The 20,060-nt window shown below is 34.5% G+C and overlaps 1 protein-coding gene across 1 annotated transcript in view; it reads left to right on the forward strand.

The window, feature by feature from the left end:
• LOC105213126 (ras-like protein family member 10B) overlaps nt 1–19,134 on the forward strand; it is a 124,588-nt gene extending 105,454 nt beyond the window's left edge. The window contains 4 exon segments of the mRNA XM_011185695.3: nt 11,570–11,683; nt 11,770–11,883; nt 12,207–12,274; nt 13,114–19,134. Coding sequence (XP_011183997.1) covers nt 11,570–11,683; nt 11,770–11,883; nt 12,207–12,274; nt 13,114–13,231 — 414 coding nt within the window. The 3' untranslated portion in view covers nt 13,232–19,134.
• Nucleotides 19,135–20,060: the final 926 nt, after the last annotated feature.

Genomic DNA, 20,060 nt, shown 5'->3' on the forward strand with positions numbered 1-20,060 from the left:
GCGTAAAAGCTGTTGTTTCCCTCACATTTTCGCCGTTGGCATATAACTTACTTCGCCAGTTTATCTCAACTAAGGTTAGTGTATACACACACACACATCTCATTGCCAATGCAAATCTAGAGCAAAGTAGAATTGAAATTTTCATTTCCGCTCTAAAACATTTGTGCAGATTTGCAGATTTCCAAGATTTAGAACAACAAATTTTAATATCGCCATTTTTTATGCCAGCACACATTTATACGCGGCATATACTAAAGTATATACATACAGACAACTAGAATAGATTGGCATGAATCTGTGCAGTGAACGGTTTGTTTGATTTCAATTCCACCAAATTTATTCTCAGCATATTTCAACGGTTTCATTTCTTAGCGCTTATCCCTCTTATTCGCAGACGCTTGCGTGATTTGGTGGGCTTTCGTCGGAATTGCTCATTGGCAATTCATATTGATTTCCCCGAATTTATGTTTTTCGTGGAGCATAAAGTTTAAAGTTTACCACAAGAGTTAGATGTGTAAATTTAGAAAGGTTTATGGACCTACTCATACGCATATGTTCATCGACCCACGTTTATATACATATACATACATATGAGAAACTTTGCATATTTTATGCTTCAAACTCTTCACCAGACGATACATATCCCCTTATGAGCTATACCATATATAAGCTGCAGGAAAGCTTAAGAGAAACTTGTGGCTTGTGTGGTGTTTGAAAAGTGTGAGTTGATTCATAAAGTTTTTGAGAATATAGAGTTTAAAAGATGGATAGTTGTCAAATCAACTGTCAAAATAAACACATTTATTTGAAATTAATGTTCGGTACACTCATGTACCATACCATGCGTTAAACTGGCGTTTGTAACCGTACATCAAGTCAATACTCAATATCAACGAATCCGCTCTGACTGAGCAGTTGAAAATTTACGCATTATTAGCTGGTTTTACTGGGAAAAGTGGTGCATTATCTACATGAGTCAGAAGTATTGTATTATTATATGATGTCAATATAGGGGTATACCCTTGCAAAAAAGTTAGTTTCTACCACATTCACTAATATATAATGTAGACAGTATTCGGCATAAAATCCACTATAATAACGAAAATCATTATACATATGTGTATAACATATCGAAGCTGGGGTAATCCTTAATCGATTTTAACTATTTTTACCACCATGCTACATTATATCCAAGATGTTTCGTTCACTGAATTTCCTTAATCTCACCCATTCACCGACATAAATGGTATAAAGTCCACCGTAAGTTTGAAAACCCTTATATCAGGCATATGGGGCCTAGAGTTCTAACCTGATTCTGCTCATTTTCGGCACAGATACACATACATTCTTATAAGAAAAACATCTGAAGTTCTATAGAATATCTGAGATATTTACCTACATTTTCGGTAAAACAAATTGGTAACAAGCGCTGAGATCCTCATGTTCGATATCTGGGGTCTTTAATAGTTGTCGGCGATCTTTTCAGTTGTACTTAATTTATATATTGTAAAGTGAACGAATCAGATGGACCACAAAATTGTGGTATTAGGAAAGTCGGCGTTGGTTTTTGACCCATAAATGGGCGACGCCACACCCATCGTCCATATTTTACATCAATCTTAGGGCAGATTTTCTGTACCATCTTTACCATTAAATTTAGGGTTGCACTTTTAGTAGTTTTCAACATAACCTTTATATGGGAGGTAGGCGTGGTTATAATCCGATTTCATAAATTTCCATGCTGTATAATAAGGTGCGTGACAGTGGTAAAATTTCGCTCATCTACAATACCCATGTTCTTACGATGCCAAAGAACACGTGTACCAAGCTTCATTAAGACGGGATGGACAGACAGACAATCGGATTCCAACTCGTCTCGTCATCCTGATCATTTTCATAACCCTATATCTAACACGTTTAGTTTTAGGACTTACAAACAACCGTTATGTCAACAATACTATTATACTAACTGAGCAACATCTTGCAAGAGTATAATGTTCGATTCTCTGGCAGAAAAAGAAGCAAACCTCTGTTAGTAACCATCTTTTATGTCCGTTTGTTCCCACAAAAGGCCCAACCATGACGAAATACTTTACCATTTGACCTCAATTTTGCGTAAATTCTTTTTTGATTTTCAAAGCGGATGTCTTAAACGAACTTGGTCTTCGTGACACACACAACAGGTTTTGTATATTGTATTTAAAAAAAAAACCAAAAATCTAGGAGAGGAAGTTAAAAGCTCCATATTGTTATAATTAGTTTTTTTGCTTTTGTTTAACACATTCATAGCCCTGTTTCTTATGCTTTTTTTTTAATTTATCCTATACCTTCCTTACTGATACATTAAAATCTTTACTTAATTGTGTATATATATTATAGCTCGCTGACCAAGCTTGCGGCCACAATAATCTAGCTGCAATTTATTAACGAATTGCTCCATCATTATTGCCGTCTCAAGAGACATTGTTGTTGCTTTTGTACTCGTTATTGTTGATTCATTGAATATCCATTAATAAAAATCGGAATTATTGACCGAGCCATAAGAAGAACAATAAGACAAATGTTGTAAAAGTCGTTGGCATAGGGCTGAGCAAAAAATTTGTGAGGTTATGCCATGTCGATGTACATAACTCATAGTCCCTGTAGGAAATCTACAAAATTTCGAAATTATTAAGGTTTTTCGATGAAGTGGATCATAATTGTAGTTAGATGTGACATATGAAAACTAATTTCACCCTGTATGTCGGGGATTCTCAAAAATCCGAAGAGTCAAAACTTGCAGAAGTCAATAATACTACGAATTAACGACGCATTGGTAAAAATCTCACTATACAAAATATGGATATCTCTCTAAAATATAAATATAAAAACATCTAACATTTTCTATCAAATCAATAAAAAAAATTATTTACTTAAATAATTACAGCAAAAGGGGTTGCGACTTCATTACCTACTGTCCATCGGAGTAGTAGCGACGAAAAGTCTGAAAGGACGATTACGCTGCTCAACTCTTCACATAACTGTAATAATGTGCAAGGTCAATCATAAAAACAGAAGCAAAACGAACCGAACATCTAAATGTCGGCATAGAGTCACGCAAGCGCTAACACAACCATAAATAACCTAATTTAAGGCTTTTATTGTTTGGCAAACGCACAACAATTGCTTTCTTGCCACGGCTTGCCACGGCAGTTAACACAAATGCAGACATCATAATATAACCCTCCACCCACACACCCACTCCGTCTGTCACCTTAATCATGTCCGTTATGCTTTCACACTTATACGCTTTATTGCACAGCGATTTAATTAAAATGACTCTCTTAAGCTTATTTGCGTGAGGCGAGAGCATTAAATGAGATTTTCTGCAATAAAAATAATAAAAAGAAATTGAGATACATTTTTATGGTCACGTCGTAATCGTGTTGTCTATTGAACACCGTAAAGTAGTTAATTAGCAATTAAATTGAGTTGAATTGATCGTCAGGTCAGAGTTACAAATGTACAGCAGAAATTACTGGGAATTGTGTGACACGCACAAGAGCAGGCAAGCTAATTAAGAGGTGTGATAAAAAATTATAGAAAGGCTTGTATTCTTTAAATTAAATCTCACTTAAGCTCTTTCGGAATTTTAAACTGTTAAAAATTAACTAAAAGTAGCGAGTTATTGAAGCATCTTATAAGAAAGGCCGACCAGTGTTCACTAAATTAAATTCTAACTTAAAGAGCTAATAATCACTTATCAAATTCCCTAAATCGACATGATCGACAAAGTCAAAAAATCTCCCATAAGGTCATTCTCATAATATTCAAAACTACAAAAACTAATTTTAGAGCGCAAATTCGAAAAAAAATGTATATATTTTTAGTAATATCTTAAAATTTGGTTTTCGACCTTAAATTCAATTATTATTTCTCTTCTGTGGTATTTTGTACATCAACACAAATGAATATACTATACGTTAGCCCCTTGCATACTTTCTTCCCACTGCATTCTGACACATTCGGACAGTCATTTCATAAATATTTATAAACTATCTACCATTGCTATTTGGTATTTTATTACACTCCGCCGACGACGGCACTTGAAGTACACTTGAGGGTGGACTCCATGAATTATGACAATGGACATTGTTGCGGCCATGTGCTCAAACGCTCTGTGCACCTCTTTCAAGCACATCGAGTATAAGTTTACCTACAATGCAAAAATTTCATTCTGTGTGTGTGTATGAATGGATTGTGAAATTTATTGCAGCCAAAAGAGCAACCCACAACAACACCGCAAAATAAAACATGAGTATGCACAATAAGTGTTGAATACTCGTAAAAGCCGAGCAACTATGTAGCAGATGTAAAATATTACAACGGTGAGACACAGGGTTGCCATGGATACAATTTTTTTGTAATTATACTCTCGCAACAAAAGTTGCTAAAGAGAGTATTATAGTTTTGTTCACATAACGGTTGTTTGTAACACCCAAAACTAAACGAGTTAAATATAGGGTTATATATACCAAAGTGATCAGGGTGAAGAGTGGAGTTCAAATCCGAATGTCTGTCCGTCCGTCTGTGCAAGCTGTAACTTGAGTAAAAATTAAGATATCTTGATGAAACTTGGCACACTTATTTCTTGGCACCATAGGAAGGTTGCTTTCGAAAATGAGCAAAATCGGACCACTGCCACGCCCACAAAATGGCAAAAACCGAAAACACATAAAGTGGCATAACTAAGCCATAAATAAAGCTATGGAAATAAAATTTGGTATGAAGGATCACACTATGAAGGGGCATATTTGGATGTAATTTTTTTTGGGGAAGAGGGCGTGGCCCCGCCCACTACTAAGTTTTTTGTACATATCTCGCAAACCAATAGAGCTATATAAACCAAACTTTCTGCAGTCGTTTTTTTTAGCCACTTCCTAATACATTCCAAAAATGAAAGAAATCGGATCATAACCACGCCCACCTCCCATACAAAAGTTAGGTTTAAAATTACAAAAAGTGGGTTAACTCACTAGCGAAAAACGTCAGAAACACTAAATTTCATAGAAGAAATGGCAGATGAAAGCTGCACTCAGATTTTTTTACAAAATGGAAAATAGGCGTGGCGTCGCCCACTTATAGGTCAAAAACCATATCTCAGGAACTACTCGACAGATTTCAATGAAACTTGGTTTGTAATAGTTTCCTTACATCTCAATGATATGGTGTGAACATAGGCCAAATCGCTTCACAACCACGCCTACTTCCTATAACCAGAACTTTGAAGACGATCTGATTCGTTTACATTACAATATATAAAGTAAGCACTAGTGAAGATATCGGTGCAGAACTTTGCACCAATACTATGTTAATAGTGTGGCAGCCCCATTCTAAAAATCGCCGAAACCGAACCATAGGTTTTTAAGGCCCCATATATCGAACACGAGGACCTCGGTGCTTCTAACCTAATATTATGGTTTCCAACTTTCAATGGACTTTATACAATATATATGACGAATATGTGGGTCAAATTGTGTATTATATAGTATAAATAAAGTTAAATAAATAAATTGCGAGAGTATAAAATGTTCGGTTACACCCGAACTTAGCCCTTCCTTACTTGTTTTATGTAAAAGTTGAAACACTAAGTTCCGATGTAAGCATGCATTTTTACTCTCGAATTTTATTTATTTAATCTTTTTAAGATAACTAAAAAGTCATCCCATATATTCGGCATAAAGTCCACTAGAATAACGAAAATCATTATAAAGGGTTTTTCAATAGGGACGCTGCAAAGTAGACCGATAGGGACAGCAAAGGACGCTTTATTTTTCCCGCTCTTTTGACATGTCTCTTATCAAAACATGCGTTATTGGTCAGGAAGCAATACACATGGACTCCATGAGTCACCATTGCATCCTGATAAAAATTACGGTTTTGTACCGGTGACCGGCACTTTACTGTGAATGGAAATCGTTACCGCTCAATGATAACTGAATATTTTTGGCCAGCCACAACCACACATTTGGCGAACGAGTTATCTCCCGAAGTGACCTAGTCAATGGCCGCCTCGGTGGTGCGATTTGACGTCGTTAGACTATTTCCTGTGGGCCAACAAGGTGGCGACGATTGATGAACTTCGTACGAATATCGAACGTGAAATGGCAGCAGTATCGTCCGATTTAAGCTTGAAAACTGTCGAAAATTGGGTTCAGAGTCTGTAGGGTGTCCGTGGTGGCCATGCAAAAGAAATCGAGTTCCATACATAATGGCATCGAATGTACTTTCACAGGAATAAAAATACAAACCTTTGTAGCGCTCTTATAGTAAGCACTTTTATACAGCATATGGAAGATGCGAAAATTCTTGGATCGACAGAACTATTTTTGCCATTAAGTTACATTACATTCAAGATTTATACTTAATTTTGCTAAGATATTACACAAATTAATCATACATATAGTTCACCGGAAGTCTGAGAATCCCTATATGAGGTATATTGGATCTAGAGAATACATGTATATATATATATATATTTGGCGTAGGAACCGCTTTAAGCGATTATAGCCGAATCCACCAGAGCGCGCCACTCATGCCTCCTTTTTGCTTTTTGGCGCCAACTGGAAACACCAAGTGAAGCCAGGTCACTTTGCACTTGGTCTTTCCACCGGAGTGGAGGTCGTCCTCTTCCGCGGGTACTGCATCGAATACTTTCAGAGCTGGAGTGTTTTCTTCCATCCGTACAACATAACCTAGCCAGCGGAGCCGCTGTCTTTTTATTCGCTGAACTATGTCAATGTCGTCGTATAAATCGTACAGCTCATCGTTCCATCGTCTGCGGTATTCGCCGTTGCCAATGTTTAGAGGACCATAAATCTTGCGCAAAACCTTTATCTCGAAAACCCAAAGAGTCGTCTCATCGGATGTTGTCATCGTCCACGCTTCAGCGCCATACATCAGGACGGGAATAATGAGCGACTTATAGAGTTTGATTTTGGTTCGTCGAGAGAGGACTTTACTTTTCAATTGCCTACTTAGTCCATAGTAGCACCTGTTGGCAAGAGTGATTCTGCGTTGGATTTCAAGGCTGACATTGTTGGTGTTGTTAATGCTGGTTCCCAGATAAGCGAAATTATCTACAACTTCAAAGTTATGACTGTCAACAGTGACGTGGGAGCCAAGACGCGAGTGCGCTGACTGTTTGTTTGATGACAGGAGATATTTCGTCTTGTCCTCATTCAAGAATATATCCAACTTTAAAATATCTGACCGATTTACCGACACTAAAACGAATCAGGTGGACTTCAAAATTGTGGTTTAATAAAAGAAGGCGTGTAGTGAACCGACCCATTTCCAAACTGTACCATAGGGATGCTAAAAAATGTTACGGACTGAATTTGGTTGAAATTCATTTAGAAGTTCCTAAGATATGGTCTTTGACCCATAAGTGGGCGGTGTCACGTCCATTGTCAATTTTGTATAACAATCTGCTCTCATTAAAATTCTCTAAATCACTTTTAGTAAATGTCAAACATCTGAAGAGAACTACAGATGCAATTTTGAAATTACTATGAATAATGACAAATCATGACGTTGGCATCAAGCAAATTCGTAGCAGGCTACCATATGAGTTGTACATATATTTAAGCAAGTCGTGTATTATTTAGATTTATTATTTGGATTTGGAACCGAACTTTTAGAAAGCGCTTCACAAATCTCGGAAAGTATATAGATTTATGACCAAAGTTTACATCCATAAGTACATATAACAAATATCCCCCTAGGAAAGCTCGATTTGTTTGAATTTTGCAATGGTATTCGTTGTACTATATTAAAATTGTCGGTTACCCGATCAAAGGTTCATATATATTATGTACGCAAAATACGTCTGTATATTGCAAGCGTTTGTTGTTATTAACAGTTGAATTGTTGTTGCCCTTGTGGGAAAAATGGTATGCCATGCATAAATAAACATTTTTTACAAACACATACAACATATAAACACACATATATACATGTACACCTTTTCATGCATGTGAAGCCTTTCCTGTGTATTGTCCATTTAACTTTATTGATAACTGTGGGAATTGTTATGCCTTTTTAGCACTCCCTGATGCATACACATACGCATCTTTGTGATGTTAGTTTACTTTACATTTTTGTTGTTGTCTGCTCTTTGTTTTTGTTGCTTTTGGGATCACATAGTGAAACAATTCAGAATTGTTTTTATTGAAAGCCACAATGGCGCAACCAAGACCGAATATCCTCTGTCAACACTCGGCCAACCAGTCAGCAGCAGGTGGAATGTATGGCAATTGAGGACAACTGCACTTTAAAATCAATAAGCGTGCGCCACGTAAACTGAAATTCGATGTGAAAATAAAATGGTGTTGCGACACGCACATACAAACGAGAGTCGAAAACATTTTAAATGAATTGCTCACTTTGGTATACCGAGGAGAGTTTTGGAGACCTGAAAAGCGTCCATTTTACTAACAAAAGGCTCACCACTCACTGGTGTAAATGTCACGGGAGAATTTTAGTTTTAACTGAATCTCTAGAGGCAGTCCGGAGTTAGTCAATGATGACCTATTTTATAGTTTGTTTATAAAATATGTACTCCAGCTGGTAACTGGAAGGGGTTTAAGCGGTTTCTACATAGAAAATGTTATACACTACTGACTGTAAACTTGACCCGACCTGTAAGACAGGAAAATAACTGTTAAACAACATATCATGGCATTTCTGAGAATTAGAGTCCGGCCTATTAATCTGCTTTGGCATCGTCATGTGCCAGTATCGTAAAAAAATCAGCATCGGCACCGCCTATATTTGGCCGATTCTTAGCCGATCCTTTGTTATTCTTTCGAATGTCACTTAAATCAATGTTTTGCTTTTTTTTTTGTTTTTGATTTCTTGTAAGCTTAAAATGTAAATTATTCTGTTCACATTATAAAACAAACCTCGATTCATATTTGACTGAACCAATAATTCCTCGCGATAATAATTTAAAGACTAGTATAAAAAAATTCGTTATTTTTTGCTTCAAGTTGAAGGTTTTATTTAGCACAGTTAGATTGATCCGTTTTATGTCAAATATGCACAGTTTTGTTGAACAAGTTGTTGAGATTTTGAAGAAAATTTTATAATACCTTTCTTATAAAAACTCTCGCTGTTGTTGGCAAAAAACAACACTGCAACAGTCGATTTTTTAAATTTCGAGTCACCAAAAATTTTCGTGGCCAATATTTCTAGCTTCATTATCAAAAATACCGATCGCAGCCAATACAACACGAGATGCAAATTACTAAATTCATTTCTTTGAAATTCTTAATGGACGAAAAAATTAGTTTTGTTTATTCATACCTTTTGGTCTTTGCTGGTCTTAAGACATATATTTCAATACTGTCTAAAGTTTTCAGTTTGTGTTTTGTGGTTCTGAAAGAAACAATCTTTAACAAGTAAAGAAAGGCTAAGTTCGGGTGCAACCGAACATTTTATACTCTCGCAATTTATTAAAAAAAATTTATTCACATAAACACAAATTTACCCATAAATTCGGCATAAAGTTTTATAGAATAACGAAAATCGTCATATATAGTATATGAGGGATGAGGTAATTCCTGAAGCGATTTCGTTCATTTTCACCAGCAAGGTACAATATACGCTCACTTAATTTTACTAAGATATCTCACATATTAACCAATACATACATGCGGAATAAAACCCACCGTATTTTTAAAAAACCTATAATTAGGTATATGGGAGCTAAAAGATATTATGACCCGATTTTAATAATTTTTGGAACAGAGACACATTATTAGAAGAAAACAATTTCCTCTGAATTACATTAAATTTTCTGAGAGATTTACCCATATTTTCGGTTAAAATTTACCCTTAGGCGCTGAGTTCAACATGTTCGATATCTGGGGCCTTGAAAAGTTATAGTCCGTTTTCGACAATTTTTTCACATGCACTATTGATGTAAAGTTTTATACTGATATCTTCATTGGTTCCGTATGTATACATTATAAAGTGAATGAATCAGATGGAATTCAAAATTGAGTTATAAGGAAAGTAGTAGTGGATGTGAACCGATTTCGCCCATTTTTTGTCAGTGTTATCAGGGTGTCAAGAAAATATTATATACTGAGTTTCATTCGAATCGGTCGAGTAGTTCCTGAGATATGGTTTTTGACCCATAAGGGGGCGATACCACGCCCATTTTCCATTTTGTAAAAAAATCTGAGTACAGCTCCCTTCTGCTATTTCTTCTGCAAAATTTAGTGTTTCTGACGTTTTTCGTTAGTTAGTTAACCCACTTTTAGTAATTTTCAACCTAACCTAGGCGTTTGGCACCGTTTAAACAACATCAAAAATATCTGGCAATAATAAGTTTTTGTTGAGAATGGTTTAATAAAAATATTAAAAAAAAAACTTCTTAAAATGATTTGAAATTATAATATTTTAGAGCATATCTAAAAACTGGCCTACCTGAAATTCTTGTTTTTTTGACGTTGCTAGCTCCCGTACTATATGTATTGAGTGTATGTAAATTACGAATCTTGAACAAAGGATGGCTCTAAAGAAATCCTGAAGTGGTTTTCGTATTGCTTGATACCGCTTGTTCGGCAATTCGGCATCAAATGGAAATTACCAATTGAAAAGCTCTTTCCAACGGAGTGGAGGCCTTCCTCTCCCGCGACTTACACCAGCGGGTACGACATCGAACACTTTCAAAGCTTTCCTCTCGAAAACTCCTAGTGTTGTCTCATCGAATGTTGATATCGTCCAAGCTTCTACACCATAAAGCAGGACGGGAATGATAAGCGACTTGAAGAGTTTGGTTTTGTTTCGACGAAAGAGGACTTTACGTTCCAACCTCCTATTCAGTCTAAAGTTCATCAAATGGAAATTACCAATTGAAAAGCTCCCTTCGATATCCTAACCTTGCCAGTGTCATCACAATATTTTAAGTTTTTCAACTAAATCATTTGTTTTTTCAATCCATCCTTTCAGTGGCATTATCGTGTAATAATCTATATATGTCTTACCATATCGGATATTGTGTTGAAGCTGTAGCATTCTAGAAAACTCTCTAGGAAGAGAAATGAGAAATGCTGGTTAGAGGAAGTTCGCGATGAGTTCAAGCTCTTGGTTGTATCTTTGTACTGGTTGTCCTTCATGACCTTTGGTTTTTCCGACACTTATAAAATACAAAATCCAAATTCAATACTTTTATACGAAATAGCTGGTTGTTAATTCAGAACAAGAGAATAATCACGCACACCCTAATGTGTATGGCCATTTTAGTAATGAAATCATTTTTATGTAATTGAATTACATTTCTTAGCTCGGCAAATTTTCATTTTATATTCTGTTTTCTCATTTCCTTTCATGCTGACCAAATAATCGAAATCAACCAAACAACAAAAATGTTCTACGGCTAACGGAACTACCAACCAACCAAACGACAAACATATCGATTACACATACTGACAACATTCTGGCTGTTGAAATTTATAAAAAAAAAAACACCCGCACAAATATGTATACGAACTCAATGAAATGCAATGCGCGCAAAAAGAAACGTTTTCCGGCCGATAACTTTGCCGAATGGAATAATGGACATCCGCTGGGGTTGCGAACCGTACACGCATATGTTTTAGTATTCGATATGGGGAATTTGGAAACATTTCAGGTTAGTGCAATGCAGCAAGAAGAAATTTTATATTTTTTAACGAAGTGACCTAATTTTATCACATTTCTCTCAACAACTTCCCGCAGTACTGCCGCGCAATGAGAGAGCAAATATTGGATAGTTTTAGTCATCGAGATTTTAGTATAATTGTAATTGGTAATAAATACGACACGGTCACCGAGCTGCAGGCTACTTCACAGGTGAGTGATTGCATAAGTTAAGCTGTATATTACCATATTTTTATTAAAATAGACTAAGTCGACTTAAACAGCTGTGGGTATATTGTATATCAATAAAATTTTGGCATAAGATGCAGCTTTATTTTAAATTAATTTGATACTTTCGTTTGTAAGATATAGTCGTATAAGTTCACTAGTTAAAATAACTCAAATTGCTCATATGAACTTAAGTCGACTTATGCTATTTAAACATATTGCCACATATACACTTGAGCTAAGCAAATGTTTGAAATGCTCAAAGCATTTTAATTTTTAATATTTATTTGAATTTCAATGGCACTCAGGAGCTGAAGGATATCTCAACACTGGTGCGCAAGCATTGGCGTTGCGGCTATGTAGAATGCTCCGCCAAGTAAGTACACAAAGCTAATTGAATCAGGTGTGGTTATTCGTATGCGATTTTTAAATAATTTGTATAAATTTTATGTTTTTATAGAATTTTGGACTTTTATTTATATTATATCATAAAATGGGTAAAGCGGGTTAAGATAAAAAGATATTTAAATGTAAATTAAAATTAATTTTATTCTCTCGCAACATGTTGTACAGAGTATAATAGTTTTGTTCACATCACGGTTGTTTGTGTCTCCCAGAAAGAAAAGACTAATAGATTTGAAATCCGGATGTCTGTCCGTCTGTCCGTGTAAGAGATAACTTGAGTAAAAATTTAGATATTTTAATAAAACTTGGTACACAAATTCCTTGGCATCTTGAGTACGTTGGTCAGATTTTTTTAAACTGTAAATGGGCGTAGCGTCGACCACTTATGGGTGAAAAAGCATATCTCAGGAACTACTCGACCGATTTCAATAAAATTAGATATATCATATTTTCACACCAGGGATGCAAGATGGGCGGAATTGGTTCAAAATGAAACCGACCTCACATATAACTAAATTTTTAATTCCATCTGATTCCTTCACTTTATAATATATACATTAGGAACCAATAAAGATATCTGAATACAACTTTACACAAATACTGTATATCATCTGTTGCTTCACTTATCGAAAACTTTTCAAGTCCCCGGATATCTACATGAAGAACTCAGTGCCTTTATGCCGAATATGTAGTTAAATTGTGTATTATCTCAATATCAATAAATTGCGAGAGTATAAAATGTTCGGTTGCACCCGAAGTTAGCCCTTTCTAACTTGTTTTTTATATTTATATACATCGTATTCTTTTCAGATTTAATTACAAAATTGGCGATGTATTCAGAGAATTGATGGGCTGTACGAGCTCTGGTGCCATTGTTAGCGAATTTACACAATCATCTAGGAATAAAGGACGTTGCACAATACTTTAGCGTTATCTGCTCAAATTCTTCAAAGAAGGCATATGAGTAGCGGTGAAGGGGCCCAAGCTACAGCTGTATACTTTCAAGCCCAACGTTAAATTTCCCACAAGCGAAACGAAAGACTAAACAAATGCCGCCAATATAGCTATATATGTATAAAATTTATATGTATGCAGCAGCAGAAAGTTCATAGATCCACCTTAGAATTCAAAAACTTAACTGTTGCAGCTGTTAGCTCCCTCAAGGGCGAATCCGTAGTTATTCATGTATATAGAAGTGCGCAAATAAGCCCATAATTTAGAACAAGTCATTTATAGAAAAAATAGAAATTATATAGAAATTTAAGAAAACGCAAAAGTAGTTATTCTTCTAGAGGAATAAAATTGGGGAAACAATAATAAATTTAGCTTAGTTTATAAATTGTAATACAAAAGCAAATAGTTTGCGAATTAGAACCAAAACAATATATGAGATAAATTATGTGCGAAAGACATGAACACAAACCTTCAAATAATTAACATAACCTTTAATATTCTTATCAATTTGATTTTACATTTAGTTATATTTAAAGAGTTTTTAAACATTCACCATAACATAACTCATATTCATATCTTATTAGGGTAGGTCGTACGACTCACTTAGGTCTTTAGGAGGCCCATTGTCACTCCACCGGGCAATGATAAAGTTGTTCACTTCAACAAGTTGTATAATAGCCACTTCGGAGCCATCGTCAAGAAAATCGTATCAGATCGTTGTCTTTATTTTCCTGAGCAAGGCCTTGCATCCACATAGAATATGCTCTACTGTCTCCTCCTCTTCTACTTCTTGGCAGCTTCTGCAATAGTCATTGTATGGTGTCCCAATCTACTGGCATGTCTACCAATCAGACAATGACCTGTTAACACTCCTGCTAGAGTTCTTAAGTCGTTTCTTTTAAATTTTAATAAACGGCATGTCCGGCCCTTATTCCATTCAGATCAGGTTGAGCAAGTCAGACATTGTTTCCACCGATACTCGGCTATGTATTTTAAATTTTAATAAACGGCATGTCCGGCCCTTATTCCATTCAAATCAGGTTGAGCAAGTCAGACATTGTTTCCACCGATACTCGGCTATGTCTATGTCGTATCGTATTAAGTATCTACAAGATACTGCATACTTCCTCTTTATCGGAATTTATGTGTAAGGTGGTAGTTCATTCTATTTACAGTTTCCTGAAATGTTGCTGTGTCCTGGAACCCATTGATATCTTCGATGAGAATCTAAGAGACTTTAATGAATTCAAAGTCACCTGGCTGCCTGTAAAAATAAATATATTTCTTGTTTTTAGCACCCAGAGTAGACCTACTTTAATTGCAGTAATCTCTGCTTCAAAAAACACTGCATGGATCTGGAAGTCGGAAGACGATTTGGATGTCTAATTTTTCTGAAAAGGCACCACCTCCCACTCATTTCTATATTATACCTGTATATATACTTATCGCTGTATTATTATCAACCTCGCCCTATCCCACTCTTCTCTGGTGAGAAAGGCAATATTAATTTTTTTCTTTTGAGGTTAGGTTGCCTTATACCAGGCAACTTCCAGCTTTTAGCTACCTTTCATATAGTACTGGAATTTGATCAATTTAAATTTAATTCAGTTTCAAACATGATTCGCCTTTAACAAATAATTATTTGAAGAGTCTATTTAAGAATCACTCTCTATTCAACCTATTACTGAAATTTTTATTTTGAAAAGTGAAAAACTTTATCCCACCATATTTTACAATAAAAATTTCTTGAAAATTTTTAAAAATATTTAAACAAAAATAAAGATAAACATATAATAATCATAGAAAGTGATCGTAGTGAATATATAAGTATATATTGTGCGTCTGAAGCAAATTTAAGCTGCTTGCACAATGGTCTAAGACGTTAAACCGAATACTAGCAAATAAGTACTTGCTGGCATTTTGTGGTGAAAATGCAAATATTTTAAGGAAGAAAATACTTTAAAGTTGTGATCATTGCAAGAATTAGCATAATTACGAACTCGTAAGAATAGAGAATAAAAAGGAATAGAAATTAAATAATTAGTTAATTAAAATTAATTTTAAAGGAATATTTGCATAACAATGCAGCATTGGAAAAAATACGTTTAATAAGTGTACATGTTTGTGTATGTTTAGATATGTAATGAAACCCCATTTATATTTAGGTATATTAGACGCTTAACACAACATAGGCATACGTGAAACATATGTATGTAATAGTAAAAAACATAGATATATATGTATGTATTTGCGATTAGCGGTAAAAACGCTGCAGCAAAAGGCAAATTTAGTGAAGTAAAATGAACGCACAAACTATGTGTTATTATTGTTAAAATCATATTAAAATTATAAAACCCTAGGAACACACATAAGCACTCATAAAAGCAAATAGAGGTTGAAAACTTCAAATAGTTTAAAAAAGTCGTATATTAAAATAGTTTTAGCATGGAAGAAAATTCAAAATAAACAAACATACAAACAAATGCGTTTATTGTATAGATATTTGTAATATTATAAAAATTAACTAATACAATAATTATGATAGGTTTTAACGAATTTCGATCCACATAGCACAATATCAGCAATAGTTGGCAAATAACAGCACCAACCCTAAACAGTGTTACCGCTGAATTAAAAAAGAAAATAATAATAATTGTTGTATATGCAATAAACTGTGAACACTTGACCATACATTGTTTTTAAATCCCAAATACTTTCAGAAAATTATTTTTTATAACTTAGCATATAAACGAGTTAATAAATGTAAACAAATTAAGGCTGAATTTGTATATATGTATACACTTAGTAGATGGAAGGTATTAGTTATACAATTAAACACGACAAAAAAAGTGAAAAAATAAATTTACCAACATATTTAAAGAGATAAGTTTGAAGTTGAAATACAGAGAAATGAAATTATTGATGAAAAATTAAATACAAAATAATATAAAAAATATTATTTAAATAACAAATTAAAAAATAATAATAAATAATATTAAAATAAAAATTAACAATTTCTACATCTTTGCTATAAGATTGTATAATATTTTAGCATAAAAAAATAAACCGTTAAATAACTACAATAAATAAAGTAGGCTATTATTATGCTATTGTGTATGCAGCATGCTTGCGCCTTAAATGCTCTAAACACACGCTTAAATAATTTTTTTACTTTTAATACTGATAATTTCACAAATTTGGTTTACTAAATAAACTTTCTTTTTCACGACTTACGCAATTATATCCGAATGAGTAATAGCGCGCCATTGGTCTCTTTGTACCAAGTGAAGCCAGATCGAACTCCACCTGATCTTTCCAACGTAGTAGAGGTCTTTCTTTACCTCTGCTTCCACCAGCCGGTACTGCAACGAGCATTTTCAAAGCTTGAGTGCTTTCGTCCATTCGGACAACATGACCTAGCCAGCGTCTTTTTATTCGCTGAATTATGTCTATGTCGTCGTATAAATCGTACAGTTTATCGTTCCATCGTCTGCGGTATTCGCCATTGCCAATGCTCAAATCTTAGGCAAACCCTTTCTCCTCCTAGTGCCATCTCATCGGATGACGACATCATACGCTTCTGCACCATAAAGGAGGACGGGAGTAATGAGCGATTTTAGAGTTTTGTTTGTGTTCATGGAGAGAGGACTTTACTTTTCAATTGCCTACTCAGTCCAAAGTAGCACCTGTTGGCAAGAGTGATTCTGTGTTTGATTTCTAGGCTGACATTATTATTGGTGTTGATGTGGTTCCCAGGTAGACGAAATTATCTACAACTTCAAAGTTATGACTGTCAACAGTGACGTGGGAGCCAAGAAGCGAATGCGCTGACTGTTTATTTGATGACAGGAAATATTTCGTCTTGTCCTCGTTCACTACCAGACCCATACGTTTCGCTTCCTTATCCAGTCTGGAAAAAGCAGAACTAACGGCGCAGGTGTTGTTTCCAATGATATCGATATCATCGGCTTACGTCAGCAGCTGTACACTCTTATAGAAGATCGTACCTTCTCTATTTAGCTCTGCAGCTCTTATTATTTTCTCCAGCTTCAGGTTAAAAAAGTCACACGATAGTGAGTCTCCTTGTCTTGCTTTTGGTGTTGCTGAACATCAGTTTACACAGCCGTATTAGTTTTGCAGGGATAGAGGCGTCTCCTTTTCGTGCAGTCGAAAGCAGCTTTAAAATCGACAAAGAGATGTATCGATCACCTTTTCACGGGTCTTTTCCAAGACTTCGCGCATGGTGAAGATCTGGTCAGTTGTAGATTTTCCACTTCTAAACCTCACTCATACGGTCCAATCAGTTTGTTGACTGTGGGCTTTAGTCTTCCACACAGTACACACGATAGAACCTTGTAAGCGATATTGAGACCATATTCTGCAAAGAAGCTGATGCATGCACCTCGGTCGGCTAATTGCTAATTCTAATTTCTCCATGGTCGGGCAATGGAATGAAGTTTCCAGAATCAAAAAGAAGAAATAAGAAAAATGGGAAAATAACTTAATAAAACAAAAAATATTTTTGAACATCGAACATCAAAAGCGATAAGTATATTAACTCAATTGTCTCTGTTAATTGAACGATTTGAATCTCATTAAATTGAGTTGATAGCTTAATTGCAATATGGATAGCTTTGAAAATGAGGTAAATTATTTCAGTAGATAAAGTTTTCATCTATAATAGAAATTTATATATTTCGCAAATTTATGCAAAAATTCAGAACTAAAATGGTCGAAAATTTAAATGTTTCAGTTTCATTTTATAATTTATATTTTGATTTGGAAAACTATTAAAAAAAAAAACATTTTAAATGAATAAAATTTAAACAAATTCACCAATTAAATGAATCTCATATATTTTCTACGTTTATAAACGCTGTTGAGCTTATTAAATGTTGCTTATTATTATTAAGCATATATATAATATACTGTATATAAAATATAACGGTGAACATAAATATTTACAAATAAAAGTATTAACTAATAAAAACCTAATGAACGCTAAGGCCCATGCTAAACGTGTTATTGTTATTGTTATATTGTAGGCATATTGCTAGATTATTGCGTTGTCTTCTTACAAATTGTATGATTTCAAAATATTTGAAAGATTCGTCAAAATGGCTGTTAATTTTGAAAACATTTGCTAATAAAAACAGAGAGTAATCTAAGAACTAAATAAATATTTATAATAAATAACACATAAGTACATAAATAAAGTATGTAATTGAAGTTTAGCATATGGAAACAATATTGTTAAGTTTAAAATGGTTAAACACAAAATAATCAGTAAAAATAAAACCAAACATTAATATTGTAAAAAAAATAATATAATAAATTAAAAAAATAAAATAAAATACAAGAAATGCCTAAAATAATTAATAATTTGCAAATGAAATATAAAATATAATATTTCGAAAATATTTCATAATAAATCGTTTACACGCAAGCAAGTGCTGAAACTTGCATAAAAAATAATTTAAAAAATAAAAAAAATATTAATTAATTTCGCTTCAATCCGCTGAATCAGTAATGTTGCTTCAAATTTGTTAAGCGCGCTTTTACAAAAACAAGAATTGATGATAAATATACATATATACATACGTATATCGATAGTATCGTACTGTTATATGTACATACAATAGAACAACGCGAATAAATTTGTTGCAATACATTTTACAACACACTGTTCCCCAATGCCGTTTAACATTGCATCAATTTATTTGCAACAATGTGGGCAAACGCAAGATTAAGTAAACCAAAACTAATTCGAAAGCTAATGTCTGATTTTCAATTAATTATAGTTTAAACGCCTATTGCATTTTGACTGTGTTGCGGCACGCGAGTGAGTACGCACTCAATTAGCGCAATCACTTTTCATACATACAAAAATCACTGTTCATTCAAACAAAATACAGTTGATCGCCAATCTATAAAAATGACAGTAGAAAAATAACATAACATTTAATGGCTTTTGCATGCAAATACAACCCTTTTTTGCAGCAATTCTCGAGATTATTCCTAGTTAAACACCAGAGAGTTGATCCACTTCTTCTTTAAAAGTTCTAGACAAAAATTTAAAATATTTTATCTTTACTCTGAGAAAAAAAAAACAGATCTCTCCAGCGCACTTTTCTCCAGAGTTTATACCAAATTACTTTTCTTCTTGAAAAGTTCTTGACATAAATGTAAAATGTTTTATCTTTTTATCAGAGTTTTTATACCACTAATACTATTATCATTTATTTCTTCTCTCATCAGTTCTATTTTTGGAACAAATCTTGAACCTGTGTTCCGAGCTTTGAATATGTTTTAGATCGTAAACCCAGCTAATCCATATAAATCATAACATGTTGTAGAAATAATAAGTTCAAATTTTAAAACTTGGAAATTGTTATTCCAGTAAATGATCATTATTTTCTGAGAGCAATCTGGCAATCTTTGTTGGTTGGTTGAAAAGGGAGGCGAAGAGAGCCTGACCGCAAGCGGCCGCACTTAGGCCATTATTAGGCCAATTGTGCTCCCCGAAGGTACCCTGATAAGCGTCACCTGAAGAACTCGGTCGATTTAACGAAGCTTCTGAGTTTATTCCATCCCTGCCCCAATTGCTACCCAATTTCTCTCAGATTAGAGTAATGGGAGCCTTGAAAGGTATCTCTTCTTAACCGACAGAAGGCCGGGCATTCGCAGAGATAATGCTCTAGTGTCTCGTCATCTTCGTGCATTCAGCTGATTCTACTGCCATTCTGATGCCAAGTCTCTGCAGGTGGCCTCTTAAAGGTAAGGGTCCCGTGATGACCCCTGTG

Source organism: Zeugodacus cucurbitae, chromosome 2 (genome assembly GCF_028554725.1).
Source record: "Zeugodacus cucurbitae isolate PBARC_wt_2022May chromosome 2, idZeuCucr1.2, whole genome shotgun sequence".
NCBI lineage: Eukaryota > Metazoa > Arthropoda > Insecta > Diptera > Tephritidae > Zeugodacus > Zeugodacus cucurbitae.